Raw genomic sequence first — 22,629 nt, 5'->3', positions numbered from 1 at the left:
TCATGATTAGTAAGAGCAATAATATCGTGAAAATACAACGATCTTATTGTTTTTATTTATCATGACGTCATTTGAATGGAATTTTTAAAATATTATTTTTATCAAAGACAGCATAAATGATTATCCTATAGTTCTAGAACAAAAACCTTTCGAATTTCTTTGGTTTTAAACAAAATTCATGCTTTTATATTTATCGTCGATCGTCATCCTAGTGTAAATGGGCCTTAAATATGTAAATTACAGAGAAAAAAAGAGTAGAAGAAACGGTATTTATCATAAATTGTCTTTAATCAGCTGTACATCATTTAGTCACAATAAAGCTAGCGTTCACATTGATCCGGCATCGGTCCGGAGGTGGAAACCCTTTCAGTGTTCAATTACACAGAAAACAGAATCTGTATTGGTACAGTGTGAACGTACGTAGCTTTGGGCCTAAAAACGGGTTTGTTTTTTTTTATGAACACACCGTTTGAATGGAAAATATATACCACAAAGAACACAGACTCAATTTCATCGTGTCTAAAAATTAAAACATGTACAGTCAGGTGTTTTGCAAATCTATCAAACTGCTAGTATAAAAACATATTTTAAAGAGAACAAACCAGTTTTTAGGCCTTATTAAATACAACATTGGAGCAATTACGTATTACAAAATAATATATTTTACTTTGTACAAAACAATAAAATATTGAAAGATATGTTCTTGTAATGAAAATATTTAGTATAAATATGTAATATACACATCTGTGATATTTGAAACGTAATGTAAAGTACTGGTGAGATGAAATTGAATACATAAAAATAAGGTAAACGCAGCAACTTAAAAGAACAAATATAAAAGAAAATACAGTACTGTAATATATGGCCGTTATGTGGGAATCAGAAAGGTGGGAATCAGAGATGTGGGAATCAGAAATGTAGGAATCACATATGGGAGTCAGATATTTGAGAATCAGATATGTGGGAATAACATATGTGGGAATCAGAAATGTTGGAATCAGAAATATGGGAATCAGATATAATGTGACAATCAGAAATGTGGGAATCAGAAATGTGGGAATCAAAGATGTGGGAATCAGAGATGTGGGAATCAGAAATGTAGGAATCACATATGGGAGTCAGATATTTGAGAATCAGATATGTGGGAATAACATATGTGGGAATCAGAAATGTTGGAATCAGAAATATGGGAATCAGATATAATGGGACAAGCAGAAATGTGGGAATCAGAGCTGGAGATGTGGGAATCAGAAATGTAGGAATCGCATATGGGAGTCAGATATTTGAGAATCAGATATGTGGGAATAACATATGTGGGAATCAGAAATGTTGGAATCAGAATTATGGGAATCAGATATAATGCGACAATCAGAAATGTCGGAATCAGAGATGTGGGAATCAGAAATGTAGGAATCACATATGGGAGTCAGATATTTGAGAATCAGATATGTGGGAATAACATATGTGGGAATCAGAAATGTTGGAATCAGAAATATGAGATTCAGATATAATGTGACAATCAGAAATGTAGGGAATCCGAGATGTGGGAATGGAATAAGTGGGAATCAGTTATGGGAATCAGATATTTGGGAATCAGAAATGTGACAATCAGAGATGTGGGAATTGGATAAGTGGGAATCAGATATGGGAATCAGATATAATGTGACAATCAGAAATGTAGGGAATCAGAGATGTGGGAATGGAATAAGTGGGAATCAGATATGGGAATCAGATATTTGGGAATCAGAAATGTGACAATCAGAGATGTGGGAATTGGATAAGTGGGAATCAGAAATGGGAATCAGATATAATGTGACAATCAGAAATGTAGGGAATCAGAGATGTGGGAATGGAATAAGTGGGAATCAGATATGGGAATCAGAAATGTGACAATCAGAGATGTGGGAATTGGATAAGTGGGAATCAGATATGGGAATCAGATATAATGTGACAATCAGAAATGTAGGGAATCAGAGATGTGGGAATGGAATAAGTGGGAATCAGATATGGAAATCAGATATTTGGGAATCAAGTCAGATATGTGGAATTAAAAATGTGGGAATTAAAGGAATAGGAGATGAGGGAATAGGAGATGAGGGAATAAGATGAGATTTCTATAGGCTACAGAAAAGATAAAAGACAAGCAAATCGTGCAATAAACAAATATATATTTTAAAAATACAAAAGTAATCTGAATATGTGTTTCTGAGGTATGTTTTATGACATTTGGAATATTTTCTTTGAATTTGTAAACACATAACTGTTTTAAAAAAACACTGAATGTTACAATTGTTTCACTTAGAAAAACAAAGACTAGATAGATTTGTTAACATTTTTACAAAATTATCTTCATTGATTCAACCACTTATTCATTGCACAATTGTTTTCTACAAAAGCTTTATAACAACAAAACTAGAATTTATTTAAAAATACTCTAGATAATATTTTCCAACAAATGTCTCAATGAGAGTCCACTGTAATATAACGTTTAATCCAGGTCATGGAAGATGACTATTTCCAGTATTTTCCATTTATCTGGACTCAATATTCAAGACTTGTGAGTTCCTTATTCTTTTCTTTAAAACATTTGACATTTCTAAGAAACGATGCATTGTGAATAAAATGTCCTGTGTTGGAGAGTGAAAGTAAACCTGATGGTTTTCAACTTTGTACCTCCTCCATGGTATTGGTGCTGTACCTTCTTCATGGTATCGGTACCTACTCCATGGTATTGGTACCTCCTCCATAATATCGGTACCTCCTCCATGGTATCGGTATCTCCTCCATGGTATCGGAACCTACTCCATGGTATCGGTACCTACTCCATGGTATCGGTACTTACTCCATGGTATCGGTACCTCCTTTTTTGGTATCGGTACCTTCTCCAGGGTATCGGTACCTCCTCCATGGTATCGGTACATGTTTGAAATCAAGTAGCACATGATTTGCTTCTTTGTAGCATCTTCCTTTTACTTGCCAGTTTAGATTCTTGTGAATATTTATTAAGATAATCTTTTTCAACTAAACACTGGACCTCCTCCATGGTACGTGCTTGTTCAGGAAACATTCGTCTCTTTACTATGCTTGAGTGCATTTCTTCTTCGTTTATACCATCATCAATGATTAAATCTTGGCTGGTCATAACAAGCTGTTTAACAGTTCCTTCTTTTGCAGCTTGAAGTGATCGAATCATTTCTTTTGAGCATGCATTTCTTGAAGTATGTTTCAATCTTTCTAGTTTAGATTCTGTAAGAAGCAATATACAACTTATGGTGTTACTGTGCATTAAAATTAATAATAACAAAATAATTGTAATTAAACTAATTATAAAGAGTCCAAGATCGTTTTGTTCGTTTTGTGTATTCTACTTGTCACTGTCCTCCTTTGTCTGTCTCTCTTCCTTCTCTTGTCTCTCGTCGTTCCATTTTCAATCTTCAGTTTTTGTATAAATGTATGAATTCCCGTTTCAATTGTAATTTTATCTCCTTGTTTTCCTTTCATGTTAAAGCTGTTGGTTGTCGTACTCGTAATTCCAAATGTAATCTTCTTTATGTGCCGTATTGTCGTGTCAATGTTACCAAGAATGGATTTATCTCACGTATTTGTCTTCTTTTTAATAATTGTGTTGTTAAAGATAATTCTATTGATCTCTTTTTTGACAGTTATAATTGTTTTTTAATAAAATTAGTAAAATTGTTTAAATTTGTATTGTTAGGTTTTAAGATTTATATATATTTATATGGTATAGTTTATTCCATTCTGTAAGGGGCGGGTTTTACACTGTTGAATGAGTATGAATAAAATAAAATTAAAATAAATAATGTACTGTATTCTTTAAAATGTATTTTAGTTTTTCAATAATAGCTATAAAACAATAGTTATAAAAACAAGTAAAACGATCTATTAATTATAATAAAACATATTAATTTCTTAGAATGTGTATGTGTTACAAATACAGTACTACAGTAATATTAAAATACTTAGTGATAACTTTTTTATAAATTAGTAACTTGCCTATTTTGATGGGTGTCGCCAAGTTTTTCAATTGGAGAAATTACATTATTGGTTTTGATTAATAAAACTCAAATGAAAAATCAAATTCAATTGCTACTACTACTGTAGGCAAGCGTTCCTGCACCTACTGTAACGGGTCATGTAAAACCAATGTTATCAAAATGTCCCCCGAGGACCAGCTGAGATCAGTTACCGGAAATTAAAAAGCAATTTTTTGTAATATTGAACTTTGAAAATCAGTGTCAGCATCATACACCACAAAACAATCGTGGAAATCTGATTATTATACAGTATTTCTCATCAAATATTTATGCATAGACATGGCCGGGGACATGGCAGATAAATTATATTATTATTATTATATTATTATATCAATATTTATAAAGCGTCAATTCAAAGACCGAGGTACAAAATCAAAGGCGCTGGGCATGTTAGTGGTCGAAAAAATGAGTTTTGAGCAACTTTTTAAAGGTAATAAGGTAACAGAAGAGCAGTGTTTAATTTGTGGGGGGAGTGAATTCCAGAGTGTGGGTGCTGCAAAAGAAAACGATCTATGACCAAGTTTTGTTTTTCTGTTTTAGACAACATTAAATAGACATCATGTCTACAATGTGAATCACCATCAGGTAATAAATGAATAAAATCATCTTTATTTCCATATGTGGGATTGGAGGGTACAACTCTCTGCATTAAAAAAATTTATTATTATTTCATGCATTTTTTAGCAACTCGCCAATTACAGGATGGATAATAAACTATTTTATAATTTATCGTGCTTATAAACTATGAGCGAGTGATCGAGTGATTAAGACAGTGGAACCGTAATGCATAGCCATAATATCGGCAAGGGTTCGAGGCTAACTCGCTCCATGGTTCTGGTGGTAGAACAAGTCTTCTCGGATAAGGACTATAAACTGTAGGTCCAGTGTACACATCATCTGGCTCTATACGCACTTTAAAGAACCTAGTACATCTTTTGAGATGAGTAGGCGGTTACCCCGGTGTACTAGTTAACATACAGTACAGCCACTGTCACAAACTCTGGGCCCTCTGGGAGAACAGTATACCCTACCCAGTATAAAGAATAAATACATTTAAAAAAAACTAAATCTTATTTGAGGCTTAGGGAGTAGAGCTGAAAGAGTTACATACTGTACCTAGGATTGAACCCTATACATGCTCCCAATTACATTAATTTTAAAAACCTTTATTCAGTTTATACACAGATTTAAAACAACTTATACAGTATATCAATCATATAACATGACTATTTTTATTACTAAGGCACACAAAAAATTGATTATTACAATATTTCACTTACTATGTGCTACTAATATGGTTTAGGCCTAGGTATATTATAAATTTGGGATGAATGTATAACTCAAACTGTCGCAAAAAATGAAATTCTCTATGTCTACTCTAATTCTGGCACTATCATATTTTTTATTATAAAAACTTGCTGCGGAAAAACTGAGTTTTGCTAATCAGTATTAATTTTGATTAACATAGCAAAAATTTCTAATCAAAATTGTTGTAGAAATTATCCCTTGTGTTTGTGTCTCAATAATTGAGTCATCTCTGTTGGGGATCATAATTTGCTAATTGAGTAAGTGACCTTTGACCTGTGCCTCTTTTTACCAGGGGGCGTGGCACTAATACAGTATTTAGTAATTAGTATTAAAGGGAATTAACTTCCATCACTAATGGAAAAGTTAGTGTACTGTACATTATGTATATTATTTGATTGCTTTAAAGATGCACCATCACTCCTTGGGTTGTTGTAAATTAATCACATATTCACAGGCTGCTATATTTTTTTTCATTTTCACGCTGCTGCTTTAGCCAGCTACATCCCCAGCATACTACAATATTCAGAAGCTATCAAGCAGCAAGTTATAGTTCTAGAGGCTGACGTTTTGATAATTTGTAAACTAGGATGGGCCATGTTCAAATTAAACCTTAACGCATGTCTGGGAGAAGAGAGTCTATGAAAACATTTGCTGACAATATATATTTAAAACTGTTACGTCAACAAGTGAGCGGCGTTTTTTTTGTAAGAAATATTTTTAATTTGACAGGGATAGCAAAGAAACCTCCAATAGCAAGTTGACTCTGGTGATAATCCATTCATCCATTGACAAACAGATAGAAATTGCAATAAAATAATAAAACAAGAAGGTAATTTACTGATGTTTGCATTGTTTTTAATTCTGATTGCAAATTTAATCAGTTTTAAATAAAAAAGAACCACTATGACTATGAACAACCAACCAATCATACTATATTTATACTAAGCAACGTGGCCAAATATATACAGTATAATACCGTAAAACCTCGAAAAGAAGCTCATGGGCTTAAACCTCAAAAAGAAGGCCATCTCGAAAAGAAGCCCCTCTCTACAGTTTGCAAAAGTACTCTCGAAAAGAAGTCCATCTCGAAATGAAGCCCCCTGGGCTTCTTTTCAAGATAGTATGGGCTTCATTTCGAGATAGACTACTCATACTGTATTGAGATGATGACGAAATTATTGTATTTGACGGTGAATCATAGGACTGTTTTTTTGCTTTTTATATTGTTTTTTAATTGGTATATTAAACATAATTTCATGGTTGAAAAAATGTCTCAAAAGTCACATTATTGTAGTAGAAATTCACAAAATTTACAGCATTCATTTCGAAAAGAAGCCCCCCTCTACAGTTTGCAAAAGTACTCTCGAAAAGAAGCCCAGCTCGAAAAGAAGCCCATCTTGAAAAGAAGCCCACCCAAGAGCACTAAAAAAGAAGCCCATGGGCTTCTTTTCGAGGTTTTACAGTATTATGCCAGTGGTTGTCGTTACAGCGATTTTATTTTTGTACATAAGTTGGGGACCCCACGTGAAAGATAGCTGAACTACTTCCTAAATATAACTAAACCTCTCTCACTATAAAAAAGTAAAAGAAGTAGCTCATTGGAGTCGAACCCCATAAAACGACATGTAAAGTCCATAGTCTTATCCACTGGACTACACAAACGGCTCGACCGAAATCGTTTGCATTAGAGAATTGTAGTTAGCTCAATTCTTACGTCACACCTTTATGGATGTGACTAATGAATATTCATGTTTATTTTGTGACTTTTTATGAGGGGTCCCAAACTTATTTACAAAATTAAATATCGCATCCTGGCAATGCTATTCCTTAAAGATGTATTGTCCCCCTAAAAAAAATGTTGTTGTTGTTGTTGTTGAATATGCAATTTTAATGTAAAATAATTGTTATCCATTTTGACCAAAAATTGGATCAAAACAAATTATTTACCTGAAAATAACTGTAATTTAAAGCAAAAAATAGTAAAATTGGATTTTTGGTTGATTTGGTTTATTTTGTCATTTTATAAGTGAAAACATTATTTTTTTCAGATTTATTTTATACTCCTCAAGTGATTCACTTGAAAAAATATTCAAAGTCTGATTTTAGTAATTTTCATTTTTCATGATTTTGGGGGACAATACACCTTTAAACAATGCGCGCCCCCTGTTTATCCCTATCATGGTCTATTGTCTATACAGGTTATTTATTTTTAATCTTAATGTAATTGGTTTTTTGTGGGATCCTATCACAATCCCCTTGGGGTTTTTCCTGGAGGTCCCTTTCATCTTATTTAAATTTGTTTTACTTTAATGAGATGAATAAAAGAGATTGATTGATACAGTGCAAATAACACACACACATCCGTCAAAATATATGTTCAAGAAAATGATGAATTGAATGGGTATTGCTAAACACCGCAAACCTCCAAAAAAACATAGCAAACCCCATCGAACCAACATAAAAGTGATTGAATCATGTAGTGTACAACCCACTGGGTATATCCATGTAAAAAAAATAATACATTTTTACTGTTAACTAATTATTTTTGGGGTAAAACATCATTTTTTGGTCAAAAATGATTGCTAATTTTTAACCAAAAAATTATGTTTTATCCCCAAAAATAAGTAGTTAACAGTAGAAATTTAATAATTTATATACCCAGTGGGTTGTACACTACATTATTCAATCACTTTTATGTTGGTTCGGTGGGGTTTGCTATGGTTTTTTGGAGGTTTGCGGGGTTTAGCAATCATTTTTGACCAAAAAATGATGTTTTACCCCAAAAATAAGTTGTTAACAGTAGAAATTAAATTTTTTTTTTACATGGATATACCCAGTGGGTTGTACACTACATGATTCAATCACTTTTATGTTGGTTCGATGGGGTTTGCTATGTTTTTTTGGAGGTTTGCGGGGGTTGCGGTGTTTACTGTAGCAATACCCAATTGAATCATATATATAGGCTAAAGGTAAATGTTATCATAGTCTTAAGAAATAGAATATTTCCTTTAAATTAACATAAAATCATTAATATAATACACAAAACAGGAAATTAATAATATAGTCTACAGCAACCACTAACTAAATCTATGTAACATAATCTCACTATACTTCACTAATTTGTTAGCAATTCAATATTAATAAATTTCACTTCACATTTTAATAATGCAGACCAACTGTACTCTTGCTAAGTTACTGATCTATTTACTAACTTGTCGTTAGATTATTGTCCATAAATATTGATGGTCATAGTACAGCACAATTGCAATATGTGGGAAATTTAAGTGACCGTAACAAATTTATAAATCATAGACTTTGCACCATATCAAATCTGACAGTGTATATGTTTGTTTACAGTAGGTTAGTAGGCCTATTAATATAAGTATTTTATCTATTTTATTAATATAAAAAAAATTTTTAAAAATTGTCCTGTTTTTTCAAAATACACTAATATTATAATACAAAAAATAATGAGTAAACAATTAATTTGAATTGATTATTTGAATTTTAAAAATATATAGTTAATATTAAATAATAAAGAACAAAAAAAAATCACATACTTTTTTATTTCTCTGATTTTTATTTTTGCTTACTGATATTATGAAAAGGAAAAAATGTAACCCAACAGTATAATACTACTAGTACTACTATCTAGTACTCACTAGGCCCTAATAACTTAGTATAGTAGAACCACTTTCTTATTTAATAATATAATAAAATAGGCCTAATAAAAATAGTAATATTAAATATACATTGTATTGTAAACTTTTAAATAAAAAAAACTAGCCCTTTTACTTACCCAATGAAGCCAAGTAATCCTCAGATTTTCTTCTTTCGAGAACTGGTAATTTTTTCTTGATTGCATTTTCTTGCTTGGAAATTCCGAATGGATCAAAATTATCCTCAAAACCAGAAATAGGTTGAAGTGAATTTTCCATGGCAGAAGGTGTAAATCCCTTTCCTATGCCTATGATGGTCTGCGCTTCCAATGCCATTTCTTCGCGGCTGAATACTGCAATAAACCTCCCACCGCCACTGACGGACGAAGCGGATACTATGCCCTGCTACACCAGTGGACTAGGCCTACATACAAGAGTTTGACTTTGAATGGATGATGGGGGCGTACTCCTTATTTCGGCCTGTATCGAAACGAGAGGATCGTAACCGTGCGTAGTGTAGGCCTACTAGCAGGCCTAGCCTACTAATACTACAATACTCCAGATGACCTCTACTATTATTTAGTGGTATTAGGGATACTATAAAGCAACACAACGAGCACCAGATGCGAAGTAATTTACAAATCAATAATGCAAAACTAACTTGTATTGGTGTTTTAGTTATACATGTGTAATCTTGAGGACGAAAGACGGAAGAAGAAAGCAATTATTAGGCCCCTAAGCCATCCCTCTCGTGACAGTTTCTATGCCCTAACAAAGTAGTCTACCATCTCCAGACGCTGGTAAAATCAGAGCCTTAATTTTATCGAGTGCCTCTACTAGTCTCCTTCTTCCAACTACTTATATAAATTCTATTGACTAATATAATGTTCCAATATTGCCATAATAATAGACTATTATTATGGCAAAATTAAATTGGAACATTAGTCAATATAGTCTCTTTTTACCTTTCTATAATTCTGTTGTCCCTCTTTTTTTTTAATAGGTCATTTTTAATGTCCAAACATGGAAGGAGCTTTTAAAAATAGTAGAAGTCATCAATTTTATACAGTTTGTTAGTTTTGTATATTTTAAGTGTAATATAAAAAAGAAATAAATTTAATAATGATGAATGAAGAACAATATAAGCGAAATCAAGATTTGTTATGTAAATAAAATTAAATAAATACTCAAGTATCAGAACGAGACAATTTTCACTATTTAAAGTATCAGATAATATTTTTTAGTATCAGTATAAATAATCATTATAATTATTTATAATTCAACTTAACTTGTCAGAAGTGTTCTGACTTATGTCAGCTATAAATCTATGCAAAAAAAAATGTTTTTTAAATAACTACTGTATACACAAAACAGAATGTTACTCTAGGACTAACTAACCGGCCTGCTGCTGTCTGTGAACAATAAAGTTACAATACTAGCCTCATTTATTTATATGTAGGCCCTACTCGGCGCTCTTATGCCGACTCGTATCGTAACAAATAATAAATAGAATATAGCCATGATTTACTAAACTAATTTAAAATCGAATTATAACAATCATTAATGTATCGTATTCTGCATTTTTTAAGGACAAGGCACGAATTCAAACCGATTCCCCATTCCCCACTTCGGGTTTGTGTGTACCACACATGGAGTGGGGAGGTCTGATGTTTTGCAAAATATTCTTGGGTGCAGTTGTGTTACCCTTGAAACTTTGATACATAATATTTTCGGTTAGATTCAATATTTTTACGTGAATTTTTGTCTGCACATTAATAAAATATCAATATATTAGATAGATATATGAAAACATTAATAATAAAAATTTAAAAATGAAAATTTTAAAGTAAATTTAAAGATATAATTTTCCAAAAAAATAGATAAAAGTTTATAACAAAATTATGCATATTCGTTAATTTGTATTTTGTCACTAATTTCAACGAAACGAAAGTCAAATATATCAAGAATATTTATCAATTAATTAAATTCATTTATTTAAGTTAAATATAGCATTTAAAAGCAATTAAATAACTGGTTTCGCACAAAATGTCAAACAAAATTGCACTTGAATATAATACAGCGCGCGAACCCCAAGCGCGTGCGTCTCTTTTATTCCCGGTCCGCAAAATCAGCTATAAATTGCGCGAATTGCAAACAATTTATTATTCGCAATTCCATCGTCGAAAAGTTTTGTTTTAACTTTCAAAAGTGTATTCGCAATGTCTTCACCAAGAAAGAGTCCAAAGAAGAGTCCAAAGAAGGCCAAGGCAAGAGCAAAGCCAAAGAAGGCCGCTCATCCAACGTATAATGCAATGATTGCTGCCGCAATCGGAGCATTGAAAGAGCGTGGTGGTTCTTCTCGTCAGGCTATCGCCAAATACATCCAGGCCAATTTTAAGGTCGATGCTTCTATGAATACCCATCTAAAGTTGGCACTGAAGCGAGGCGTTAACAGCGGCAGGTTCGTCCACGTCAAAGGAGTTGGTGCCAATGGTTCCTTCAAGCTAAACGTAAAGACTGTAAAGACCGACGCTGCTGCCAAAGCAAAGAAAGAGAAGGCAAAGAAAAAGGCCGCACAAGCAAAACTGAAAGCAGCAGCAAAGAGAGCCGCAATGAAGGCAAAGAAAGCTAAGAAACCAAAAACAAAGAGCAAGAAAAAGAAAGCAACAAGTAAGAAACCAAAGAAAGCTAAATCTCCGAAAAAAGCAAAAAAGCCTAAATCTAAGATTAAGAAGGCTGCTGTAAAGTCAAAGAAGGCTGTAAAGAAATCGCCAACAAAGAAAGCTTCGAAGAAAAGGCCAAAATCTCCAAGAAAGAAGTCTCCCAGAAAGAAGGCTGGCAAGAAGTAAACTCTTCGCAACATTTTCCAAACCAAACGGCTCTTTTCAGAGCCATCCAAATATACAAAAGATGATTTGATTTGCAACCAAATGTCAAACTTCCAAAACTTTTTTGTTGTCTTTCTTTGAATAATTGTGTCCTATAAACCTAGTCTAGCGCCCTCATAAATTTTATTTTTATCATATCGTCGTATTCGTAGGCCCAGATCGAAAAAGTTTTCTATCATCACATCATTCAAATTCTCTTCTTTCCTCTCAAAAAAGTGGTAAAATCATCCCTCCTCACGATCCGACGGATTTTTCGTCCCACACAAATAGGCCTATGCATTGTTAGTATCTAGACCTCTAGTAAATGTGAAGTTAAATCTTGTGGATATTCGGTAAGGACTAAATCCAATCGCTCTTTCCTGGGTAAATAAAAAGAGTGCCAGGGCTAGCCAGCCAGGCCATACTCTTCCCAACAATACCAGGCATGTTATAATGTTTTGTATACTATAAGGCGTGGCCCTGGGAGGGGGACTATTTTTACAACTGTATTTAGTACTGGTACTGTACACTAACTAGGACAGAACGATAATAACAATGTTTGGTGTAGACCATTAGAAAAGTAGGCACCGTCAAGAAACAGAATATTTATTGGTTTCTTTTGTCTCCCAACCAATAAATGGTCCAATTTTCAATAGGATGTTAGAAAAGTAAAAGTATGAAATGAGCCGTAGCACGCCTCGGGCCTTCCCTAGAGTCTGTCACATGTAACGCCTGCTGTTTTAGAATTAAAACTAGTAAGCAATTCAGTACATGAAAATTCCCTTTTTATTTTTTAGAAATCTGCATTAATGGTGGAAACTTGGAATGATGCACTTACATTATTTCTGACTCTCTGTGCTTGTTGTTTAATCCCTATTCTCCTTCGGAAGGCATTCAAAAAGAACAACCAGTCTGTTGATAGTAAAAACGATGACTTGTACTCAAAATGTACATCACCAAACTGTGTTCGTTGTCAGAATTACAGAATACTGGACCATCAATTAACGGACAAATTTATTGAAATTTCACAAATAGTTCACGGTGATTTATCCAGGATAGAACAAGCTATTGGTACTAATGAAAGGTCAAATAGAAACCAGCAACCAAATGTTTTCTTTCTGCCAAAGTTGGATCCTATTAAACCATTTTACGCAGCTGATGACACAGATTTAGCACCTGATGCTCAACTAATTGCTAATAATTTTCTTGATATTTATGAAGAATTCTTAGAGGTGTGTTTATTTCTATCAATATTATAATTGCAATTTATGTTTTGACCCTAGTAAATTGTGGGAGAGGTGAGAAGATGTAGTGTCCAAACAAATTAGTTCCTTAGAGCCCTGGCAGCATTAGTTTAGGTTCTAGACACGACTGTAATTTAGCTATTCTTTGTAACTAGACTGTGTACTAGAAGTGGAATCTTATTTCCGAAAAAACAAAACACCCACTGGCCGACTACATATAAAGAAACAACAAAATAAAGACTTGCACAGCAAGTTTGCCATATAAAATGTACGTGTATCACATTTTCTGTCTTTTTTTAAAGGTGTTTAATGCATTGCAGGATGGTAACGTGTCTGGTTGGTTAAGTAATTCTGTACCGACTGGTAATTGGTATGTGTTTCATCTATATAACCAAGGCGTGAAGGTACCACAGAACTGTACCAGATGCCCACGAATTACCAAAATATTAGAGAATGGTTTAAGAAAATTTATAAAAGAAAACGCTTTTGGAAACGCAGCATTTTCAGTGCTTGAGCCTGGAACGCATATAACTGAACATTTTGGGCCATGCAATGTCAGAATTCGATGTCATCTAGGTAAATATGCAGAATCATCTACAGCTGAAACCCTCGTAAGCGGCAACCCTTGGGACCGGGAAAAGTGGCCGCTTACGAGAGGTGATCACTTAATGGGAGGTGGCCGCTCAACAAAGACTGTACTAGTAATAGTAACTCCATATGACTAACATATATGTTTCAATTGAATTAATTGCATAATACATTAACAATATAAATATATTTTACCGATATCTGCTACTCGTACATGTGTTTCAATTACTATAAAAAAATTAATAATTATCACAGGCTTGTGATACGGGTGGTAGCAGGCTTTTTAAAAAACCAGATTCCTGAATCTAGAATAGAAAATTGAAATAAATATGTTGTTTATTCATGGAAGAGAATCACAAATTTCATGAATAATAATAAGGTGACCATATCACCTATTAAAAAAAAAGAACCAATATTTAGATAAATCATGAATAATTTCACCGAACTATAGGCATTTAATATCACATTTTAAGGCAGGTTGCCTATTCATTAAATGCCTCACTATGGTTATTTTAACCAATATTAGGCACACACGTTAAAGCTTGGTTCCTACTAGCGACGCACCGCAAGTGATTTGACCAATCACAAGCGATGGATTATTCAAACAGTGGCTTGTAATTGGTCAACTCACTTGCGTTGCGTTTCTAGTGGGAATCAAGCTTAAAGCGTGGTTCCCACTAGCGACGCAACGCAACGCAAATGAATTGACCAATCACAAGCGATGGCTTATTCGCTTGTGATTGCTAACTGTCTATAACTTCGCTTGTCATTGGTTAAAACGCTTGAGTTGCGTTTACGTCCTTGCGTTACGTTCTAGTGGGAACCAAGCTTAATAGCTACACTGTATTAATGTATAATAAAATGAATCTTTTCTAGGTATTCTGATACCGCCCACTAGCGACGCACCGCAAGTGATTTGACCAATCACAAGCGATGGATTATTCAAAAAGTGGCGTTTAATTGGTCAACTCACTTGCGTTGCGTTTCTAGTGGGAACCAAGCTTAATAGCTACACTGTAGTAATGTATAATAAAATGAATCTTTTCTAGGTATTCTGACACCGCCAAATTGCTACCTAAAAGTGGATGGTATAAAAGAACAATGGAGACAAGGACAATGTTTATTATTTGATGACTCATTCTGTCATGAAGCAAAGCATTGTGGGTCAGATGAGCCAAGAGCAGTATTTATGGTTGACCTTTGGCATCCAGATGTCACTAAACCTGAAATGTCATGCTTAAATATATTATTTGGTTTACCTAAAGATGAATAAAAGGAAGACTACTAGGAGCCAACATATGACATGTAATAATAGAGAGCTATCAATTCTGCGACCTATGACCTATGCATTGACCTAGAAACTAACAAAAACTGTGTCAATGAATATTATAGTAGGATGCACTTTCCATGCATTTAAAAACATAAAACTATCAAAAGCTTACATGACTACAATAAGCCTACAAGTTTAATAGCATTATAATCGCCTAATCTACTTACCTTTTAGGAAAATTGTGATATCTCTTACAAAAACCTTAAAAAACAAAAGATAACATAACATTCTGAAACATTTTATATACAAAAGCGCACTTTAATAATCACTTTATGCAATAAACACTACAGATACATTGACAGACAAATTATTGGTTAAAAAAATTATAAAGTGATTAAAAATAAAGGCTTTTCAGGTGGGAGATATAACATTGATTTTTTCCAGACCATTTTTTCTTTATATTGTTATAAATAAATTTGGATATATTTTATATGTGGTCTTCACCTCAATAAGAATTAATAGTACCTATAAATAGACACTACAGTAAAAACTGTACGCCTAACTTGCAGGTAGGGAACATTGTGATTGGTCCTCACATGATTATGAAAATCTACAATATCTTACCCTAAAACAAAACATCCCTCTAGGTAAATGGCAAGTAAATTTGGCCTAACCTTTAAAAAAAAAAAAACTACCTCGTCATTGATTACCTGATTAAATTGTGTACAGAAAATGCTTTAAATTATATTGGATTAAATAATTTTATACACTTAAAACTATGTGTTTATACATCAATATTAAAAATATAAACTTAATGGTGAATTCCAAATAAACAATCATGTGCACAGGATTCGAAAGTTATAGGGCAACCATCCACTAGACCACTAAGGATATATACCGTACTATATATAATTATATACATTTCACTGTACATTAATGAATTTCAACAAGCACTATAAACAATGTATACTTAACAATACGGATAGTAGCACTAAACACACAAGAATATACTGTATATAAAGCTCTGTCTACACTATCAAACTAGTTTGAAAAAAAAAAGTGTGATGTGAACAAATGGTAGTGATATATCTAAATATGGTAGTGTTATGATATCATCATGTCCATATATGGGCACAGCACATTTTTTGTCACCTAAAGTTTGATAGTGTAGACAGAGCTTAACACCTAATTAGATTCTTTGATTGGAGGATTGTAAGGTTACATGGGTATTCAATAAATACTCCATTTAACCCTAGCAACATCAAGAGTGTATGTATTATATGTACTATGTACATTCTTTCTTGTTATAATACAATCACAACCTTTGACAAAAATCTGTAATAAAGAAAAATGCAAAATGTTTTATATTTTTGCCATAGAACAAACAAAATTTTCTATTTTCACCTCATGAAAATATTTGTACCATTGCACTCATAAACATTCATTATTATTGTATATTTGCATGCATTATGATGTTTTTAAATGTTCCATTCTTTAGTATACTCAAATTAACTACATACAAAACATGCATACAGAGTTCATTACGTTAAAGCTAGCAATATGTCATTTTGGTTGCAGATTGATTGAAGAGGAAATAAAATAATTCAACCCCAACCAACAGGTTTATTCACATCAAAGTAAAAAATGGAATAACCCTTATTTATAAAAGTATATTGACCCTGGTAATAGTACTGTAGTATTTACATGATTTGAATTTGTTTTAAAATCTATTACAAAAATAAAATTAGATTTGAACCTTATTTGTTTTTATCGTCAACAAAAATATATTTGCACGGAATGCATCTTGAAAGGCAATAGAGGTGGCCCGCATTTTTTGTATAATGACAGTTATTTAGTTTTATAAAATAAATATTTTTGGTTTATTTTCTGATATTTGAAATATACGGCCAACATAATACAATTTCACCTTTGATACACCACAGTTAATAGATTATCAACTATGGATACATACATCTGATACATTTTTGTATTTCAATAATGTTGTTTCTATATATAATATAATGAATCTTTGGTTTTTTTTAAACCAATTTTTTAGGTCAAAAATTACATAAACCATGAAGAAGAGCATAGACAAATACACACAATCAGTACATTATGCGTCACAGCTGACTGATCACAATGCATATCTGGTGGCTATAGTTACCAACCACTTCGCATCATATGATTTTTAAGAAAGGCTTATTTTACACAAATGCATTAAGCAGTCTTTATAAGTAATAAAAACCTTGCTCATGACACTATTCTGCCCCTCAAGGTTGGTAACTGTGTTAAGTATACAAATTTTCAACAAATTACAATCAGGGTGAAGGCAGTCATTGTTGAATTTATGGATATGTTATCCATGGAGTAAAGAATATCTTTACTCCATGGTTATCCTACAATATTTAAATACCGCTCTCTGATACATAGTATATAAAATAAAATGTAGATTATAAATATATTCAAAAGAGTTTATCATTGCAATAAATTTATAAAATATCATGAAGCCTCTTTGTTGACAATCTTGAGTGTGCGCAGTGACTAGCGTTATTTTTGTTACAAATTTACTAGTGTACAAGCTTTTTTAAAATATATATTATACAATATTTATACCATCAAGCACAAACAAAACACTGTACATATTTTCAGTTCAAAAACATCTACCACATCAAAATATACAAGCAGATAATCCATAACAGGAGGTATTAAAGTTCACATTAATATTTAATATTAAATTATTTAATAATTATTAGGTCAGCATTAGAAGTAAAAGTGACATATAGGCTGATGCATCTAACCCAAAGATTATATATAGCGAAGGCTAGATTACAGACTCCAATGTTATCGCAGTTCAAAAAGTGATTCTTCATGGAGGGGGAATCAACAAGATGGTGGCTGCAATTGACCAATCAAATATGCCCTACGCAGTACACACTACGCCTGTGGTGAGTGTAACAGCGTGATAAGCATTCTTTACATTCTCCCGTACGATACGCAAACGCAGCCTTTTGAGCGTATGAACGCGAACGCATTCTATATCATCCTTGTATACAAAAATTACTAGAAATTACCAAAGAAATATACTGTATTTAATTTATAAAAACTTCACTGTGCTTTAATAAGAATATGTGTTGTGATTTATTTGGTCTTAAATTATTATATTAGATTATTATTCTAGATTTACGGTTCCCCCTTTTGTTGGTTCCCCCTTTTGTTGGAATCACTTTTCAGTCTGGAGTACGACCTCTAGACTTCGACTTATTACACCTCTCTGATCTAACCCCACCTACCCACTTCAAAGAATATAATCAAAATGGCTTTTTTAGGATTGACAAAGGCTTAGTTATTTACCTGTGTTACTCTACCATCAAAGTTAGTGATAATTTATCCACAAAGCCAGCTTAGCGGGTAAATAACTTTATTGTTCCGTTTGGATATTAAAATTTCACCATTTGATACAAACATAGTAAAAGTATGTAAAGAATATAAATACAATATTATACTTTCCTTTCATTCAATTTGAATACAGGCAGCTCTCACAAAACCAGACTTTTCTCTAGAAGTCTAAAGGTCCCAAATTAATTTTTACCATTAAAAACACATAAATACCAGACTTTTCGGAAAACATAGGGGTGTCCAGTATTTGGAGAGTTGACTGTATTATTAGTTAGTTCATAACATTCAAAACTTTCACATACTTAACAATAGGTTAGAATATCTTACGATAAAAAAAAAGGCTTTTACGGTAGCATGAGGCTTTATGAAAGGTTAATCTCTGCAAACAATGCAGGTAATTGTACATCAGGCATCAGAACGTGGCCACTGCGTACGCATTCTTTGTGTATGATTTCAACGTTGTACAGGTATGGGACAAATCTCAGAATTCTATAGTAGCTATCAAGGTTCTGCGATTTTTCTATATAAAACACAAAATTAAAATTTATTGTATGATGTATTATCCACCTACTGCAGTAACTACATGTTTTACTGCAGTAACTACATGTTTTACTGCAGTAACTACATGTTTAACTGCATAGCCCTTAAATAAACTACACAATATGGACACCTAATTGTTCCATATAATTCTAATTCCAAGTATGCAATAAAATCAACAATGTACCCCTTATTATCAGTGTTTACCTAGGCACCCAGGTTCTGTGTGGTGTCCGACCTGGTGTGTGTAAACTACAGAGTTTTGGTAGATGATGTAAAAGAGTAATGGAAATTGAATACAGCACGTGGTATGCATGAAAATGCAGTGAAATGGCATGTTGTTGTATGGGTGGGATTTGTACCCACACCCTTCAGATAAATAGCCTGAAATCATTATTGTAGACCACAACCATTCTACGCTTGATAATTAGGATTGATATTTGAGGTCAGAGGTTATGGTAATAGTGGCAACAACATTTTTGGATGCATAAATTAAGAATGATTTACATACCAGTGCAATATTTCTTGAGAATTTCTTTGAATCTTGAGTGCAAATCCAACACAATGATTGGATTCACCAGATTTGGAATATCTAGAAAAAAAAAAGAAGTATGTAAATATATAATCATTATTAATACAATAAAATTGTAATGCTGAAATAAAAACAAGCAGGGATCAAGGATTTGTCAAACGGGGAGAGCTAACATATAATGTAGCGGTTGGTGGTTAACGTGCTTGCCTTCCAATCCCAAAGTTTAGGGTTTAATCTTGACCTAGTGCTAGGGTTGTAACTCACAACTCTTTCAGCTCCACTCCCTAAGCCTCAAAATAGACTTATAGTTTATAAGCATGATAAATTATAAAATAGTTAATCCATCCTGTAATTGGTGAGTTTCTCGCTGTTGGAAAATATAAAAGTATACATCAATAATTTCATAATTTCATTTTAGCTGTCAAAAATGGAAGCGCACGTTCCAAGCACCACCAACTTGGATCCAACAAGACAATAACTACCTGGATTTAACACAACGAGTACCATCATTAAAGCGGTTTCTATACTATCTAGTTTAGCGTTCCCAATGTCCTCTCTGAATTTTCTCGTCTCTGCTTCCATTCCAGCGGTGAATACACGTAAAGTGTCGACGGTGAGAAACGTGTCTACAAACCAGTCAAACTTGGCATCATTTTTCCACGACAGCTGAGTCAAAATCATCAAGAACGTACAGGATTTGATAAGAACCATTTTGTCGCTAACTTCGATGTTTTTGAAGCCTGTATCAAATGAAAAAAATTGTTAATGCGAAAATTGATTACAAAAAAAAAAAAAAAATGTTTAAAGATAACGCTTAAGGCTTGTTTGTTTGATTATATTAATAGAAATATTTTCAAAAATGTTTTTTTGGATTATAAAACAAACTAGGAATGATAGTTAGACTTGAACCTTGACTTTCCAAATAAAAATAATGGTGTTTTTACTCGGTGTACCCGAGTCTAGTACTCTCTCATCTTCTCCTCCTCTTCTTCTTCTTCCATCTGGACACGATTTTTAAAGTACTACTCCTCCCCTATTCGTTGTAGTATTGAGCTGGGATTTCTCATGAATATACTACAGGAACATGTCCTCAAAGCTATAGATGCAGCAATATCACGTCTCGAAGATGGTACCGTATAGCCGTATTTGGTAGCGAGGTTATTGATGTGTATGTGACATTACATCCGGTCTTATGACGTCATTACAGCTTATCGCACATTCGTGCTTGTTTATGTGCTATATGCACAATACCTTTGTATAGTTACAGTGCTACCATATAACTGTAAAAATCCCATTATATTAGTGAATTATATACAGTCTTTTATTACTTATATATTATCCCACTTGTATGAAAGCATCGACCAAGTGGATTATTGGCTTTATACAAAATCAATGAGAAGAAGTGAGTGAATATTAGAAGCACCCAGAAATGTGACCTTTTCTTTATTTATAAACAAATGAAATTAAAACAGAAATATGATAATAATTTGGGTAAGCAAACACTATTTGTGAGCGCTATTTGTGGCAGTCACATAACAACTTAAAAATATTTCATAATGCAATCATAATCAATGTATATGAATAGCTTTTAAAAAATATGTACAGTATTGTAGCTTACAAATCAAGATGTGTACTAACAGTATTTGTTTGTGTATTAGCTTATATAGTAGGCTCTCTGAAAACTGGAAATTCTCCCAAAACCAGAATATTAAAAAAACATTCTGAATACCAGACTTTCTTGAAAATCAGACATATTTGGCCAGCCCAAAGGTATCCAGTATTGGGAAAGTTGACTGTATTATTATTAGCAACATCGTTTTCACAATGTAATGTAATGGGGCATTTTACCACAAAGCTTTCTTCTTCCATTTTGCATAGTGCGTCTTGAACACGTTTCTATTACAGTATTAGATGGAATTCTCATTTTAGGCCAAATAATATTTGTTCGTACTTTGTATGTGAAGGTTGAAATACAGTTTAACTGTATCTGTAGAATATTTATTGAGGGGAAACCTAGTAACCCAGCAAATTATCCTTTCAATAGGGATGTCCCCTGAATAGGCATCGGTGCATCTGAATATGGATATGTCATTGGGCAGAATTTCCGTAGTAAAGATCTAAAGCTGTCTAAAATATCAAAGTTTATGTGACAAAAAAATGTGATGTATTTGCGCATCACTTCCATATTAGGCACATTTTTTTTGTCACATAAAGTTTGATAGTGTAGACAGAGCTTTAGTGCTTGAGCACACTGCTTTCAGTTAAGCACACCAGCAAGTCTACAAGGTACTGACAAGTAAAGGTAAAGGTGAGTCCCGTGTTCTCTGAACGTAGGGGAATGAGCTGTTAGGAGCTCATTGTACTAAGCCTCGGCATTATGTGGTAGGGTGGCCAGTTCCTTTCCACGCCGCCTTTTTTCTCCCTAGTATTTTCAACCAGGTACTCATTTTACAGCTGAGTGAACTGGGAGTTGTCGGGCATTGAACCCGGGTCTATCTGTACGACAGTCAAGTGTCCTAACCACTCGGCTATCCAACTGACAAGTAAGTTCTTTAATTTTAACATGATTTTAAAAAATTACCAGGAATTTTCTTTGCAAATATAATTGAAGAGGCAATCATCTTAGACAATCGTTGCTGGAAAAGTTTCCATTCATGGCGAGTTGGATCAGGCTTACCGACAAACTGCGACAGCTGTCAAGATAAAAGTAAAAAGACAAGTTATGACACAATTCTACAAAACCAGCAAAGAAAATATGACTCAAGTACTCAACGCAAGTAAAGCCCGACCTTGGCATGCTGTAAAGTTAGATTTAAGATTTGTTTTTTTCTGCCTGTCCATCGTAAGGCCAATCTACACAGACCAGCAGCAACGGTAAGCGGTAAAGCATGTAGCTTGAGCCCACATAGAATCTGTATCTATCATGAGTGGGTTATCACTTAACCGCTCCGTGTTTTGTGTAAATGGGCATAAGAAATAACATGGATTCTATTTTTTTTTTTTCCAATTACCTCTTACCGGTTAAGGCAGGGGCGCCGTTTACCGTACCTAAAGGCGGTTAAGGCAGGGGCGCCGTTTACCGTACCTAAAGAGCCAACAACATCGGCAAGGGTTCGAGGCCGACTCGCTCCTAGTTCTGGTGGTGGAACAAGTCTTCTCGGATAAGGACTATA

The 22,629-nt window shown here is 33.4% G+C and overlaps 4 protein-coding genes across 4 annotated transcripts in view; 2 read left to right on the top strand and 2 right to left on the bottom strand.

Moving 5' to 3' along the window:
* Nucleotides 1–1,136: 1,136 nt before the first annotated feature.
* LOC140060921 (uncharacterized) lies at nt 1,137–9,488 on the bottom strand. Its single transcript, XM_072107292.1, has 2 exons — nt 9,163–9,488; nt 1,137–3,246 (listed from the first exon to the last, which is right to left on the bottom strand). The coding sequence occupies exons 1-2, from the start codon at nt 9,356–9,358 to the stop codon at nt 2,930–2,932; spliced, it is 513 nt and encodes a 170-aa protein (XP_071963393.1). The 5' UTR covers nt 9,359–9,488; the 3' UTR covers nt 1,137–2,929.
* Nucleotides 9,489–11,202: 1,714 nt separating this feature from the next.
* On the top strand, nt 11,203–11,953 carry LOC140061078 (uncharacterized). Its single transcript, XM_072107503.1, has one exon. The coding sequence runs from the start codon at nt 11,242–11,244 to the stop codon at nt 11,869–11,871; it is 630 nt and encodes a 209-aa protein (XP_071963604.1). The 5' UTR covers nt 11,203–11,241; the 3' UTR covers nt 11,872–11,953.
* A 115-nt stretch (nt 11,954–12,068) lies between these two features.
* On the top strand, nt 12,069–15,181 carry LOC140061077 (aspartate beta-hydroxylase domain-containing protein 2-like). Its single transcript, XM_072107501.1, has 4 exons — nt 12,069–12,242; nt 12,687–13,121; nt 13,436–13,709; nt 14,771–15,181. Exons 2-4 carry the CDS (start codon nt 12,699–12,701, stop codon nt 14,992–14,994), a joined length of 921 nt encoding a protein of 306 aa, XP_071963602.1. The 5' UTR covers nt 12,069–12,242; nt 12,687–12,698; the 3' UTR covers nt 14,995–15,181.
* Nucleotides 15,182–15,246: 65 nt separating this feature from the next.
* Nucleotides 15,247–22,629, bottom strand: part of LOC140061073 (uncharacterized) — a 32,296-nt gene continuing 24,913 nt past the window's right edge. Inside the window, exons 7-10 of the mRNA XM_072107498.1 lie at nt 22,038–22,149; nt 19,939–20,196; nt 19,436–19,516; nt 15,247–18,907 (exon numbers count right to left, since the gene is read on the bottom strand). Coding sequence (XP_071963599.1) covers nt 18,750–18,907; nt 19,436–19,516; nt 19,939–20,196; nt 22,038–22,149 — 609 coding nt within the window. The 3' untranslated portion in view covers nt 15,247–18,749. The remainder of the gene's footprint in view (nt 18,908–19,435; nt 19,517–19,938; nt 20,197–22,037; nt 22,150–22,629) is intronic.

Source organism: Antedon mediterranea, chromosome 10, assembly GCF_964355755.1.
Source record: "Antedon mediterranea chromosome 10, ecAntMedi1.1, whole genome shotgun sequence".
NCBI classification, from domain to species: Eukaryota; Metazoa; Echinodermata; class Crinoidea; order Comatulida; family Antedonidae; genus Antedon; species Antedon mediterranea.
This window is presented reverse-complemented; position numbering and strand designations above follow the sequence as displayed.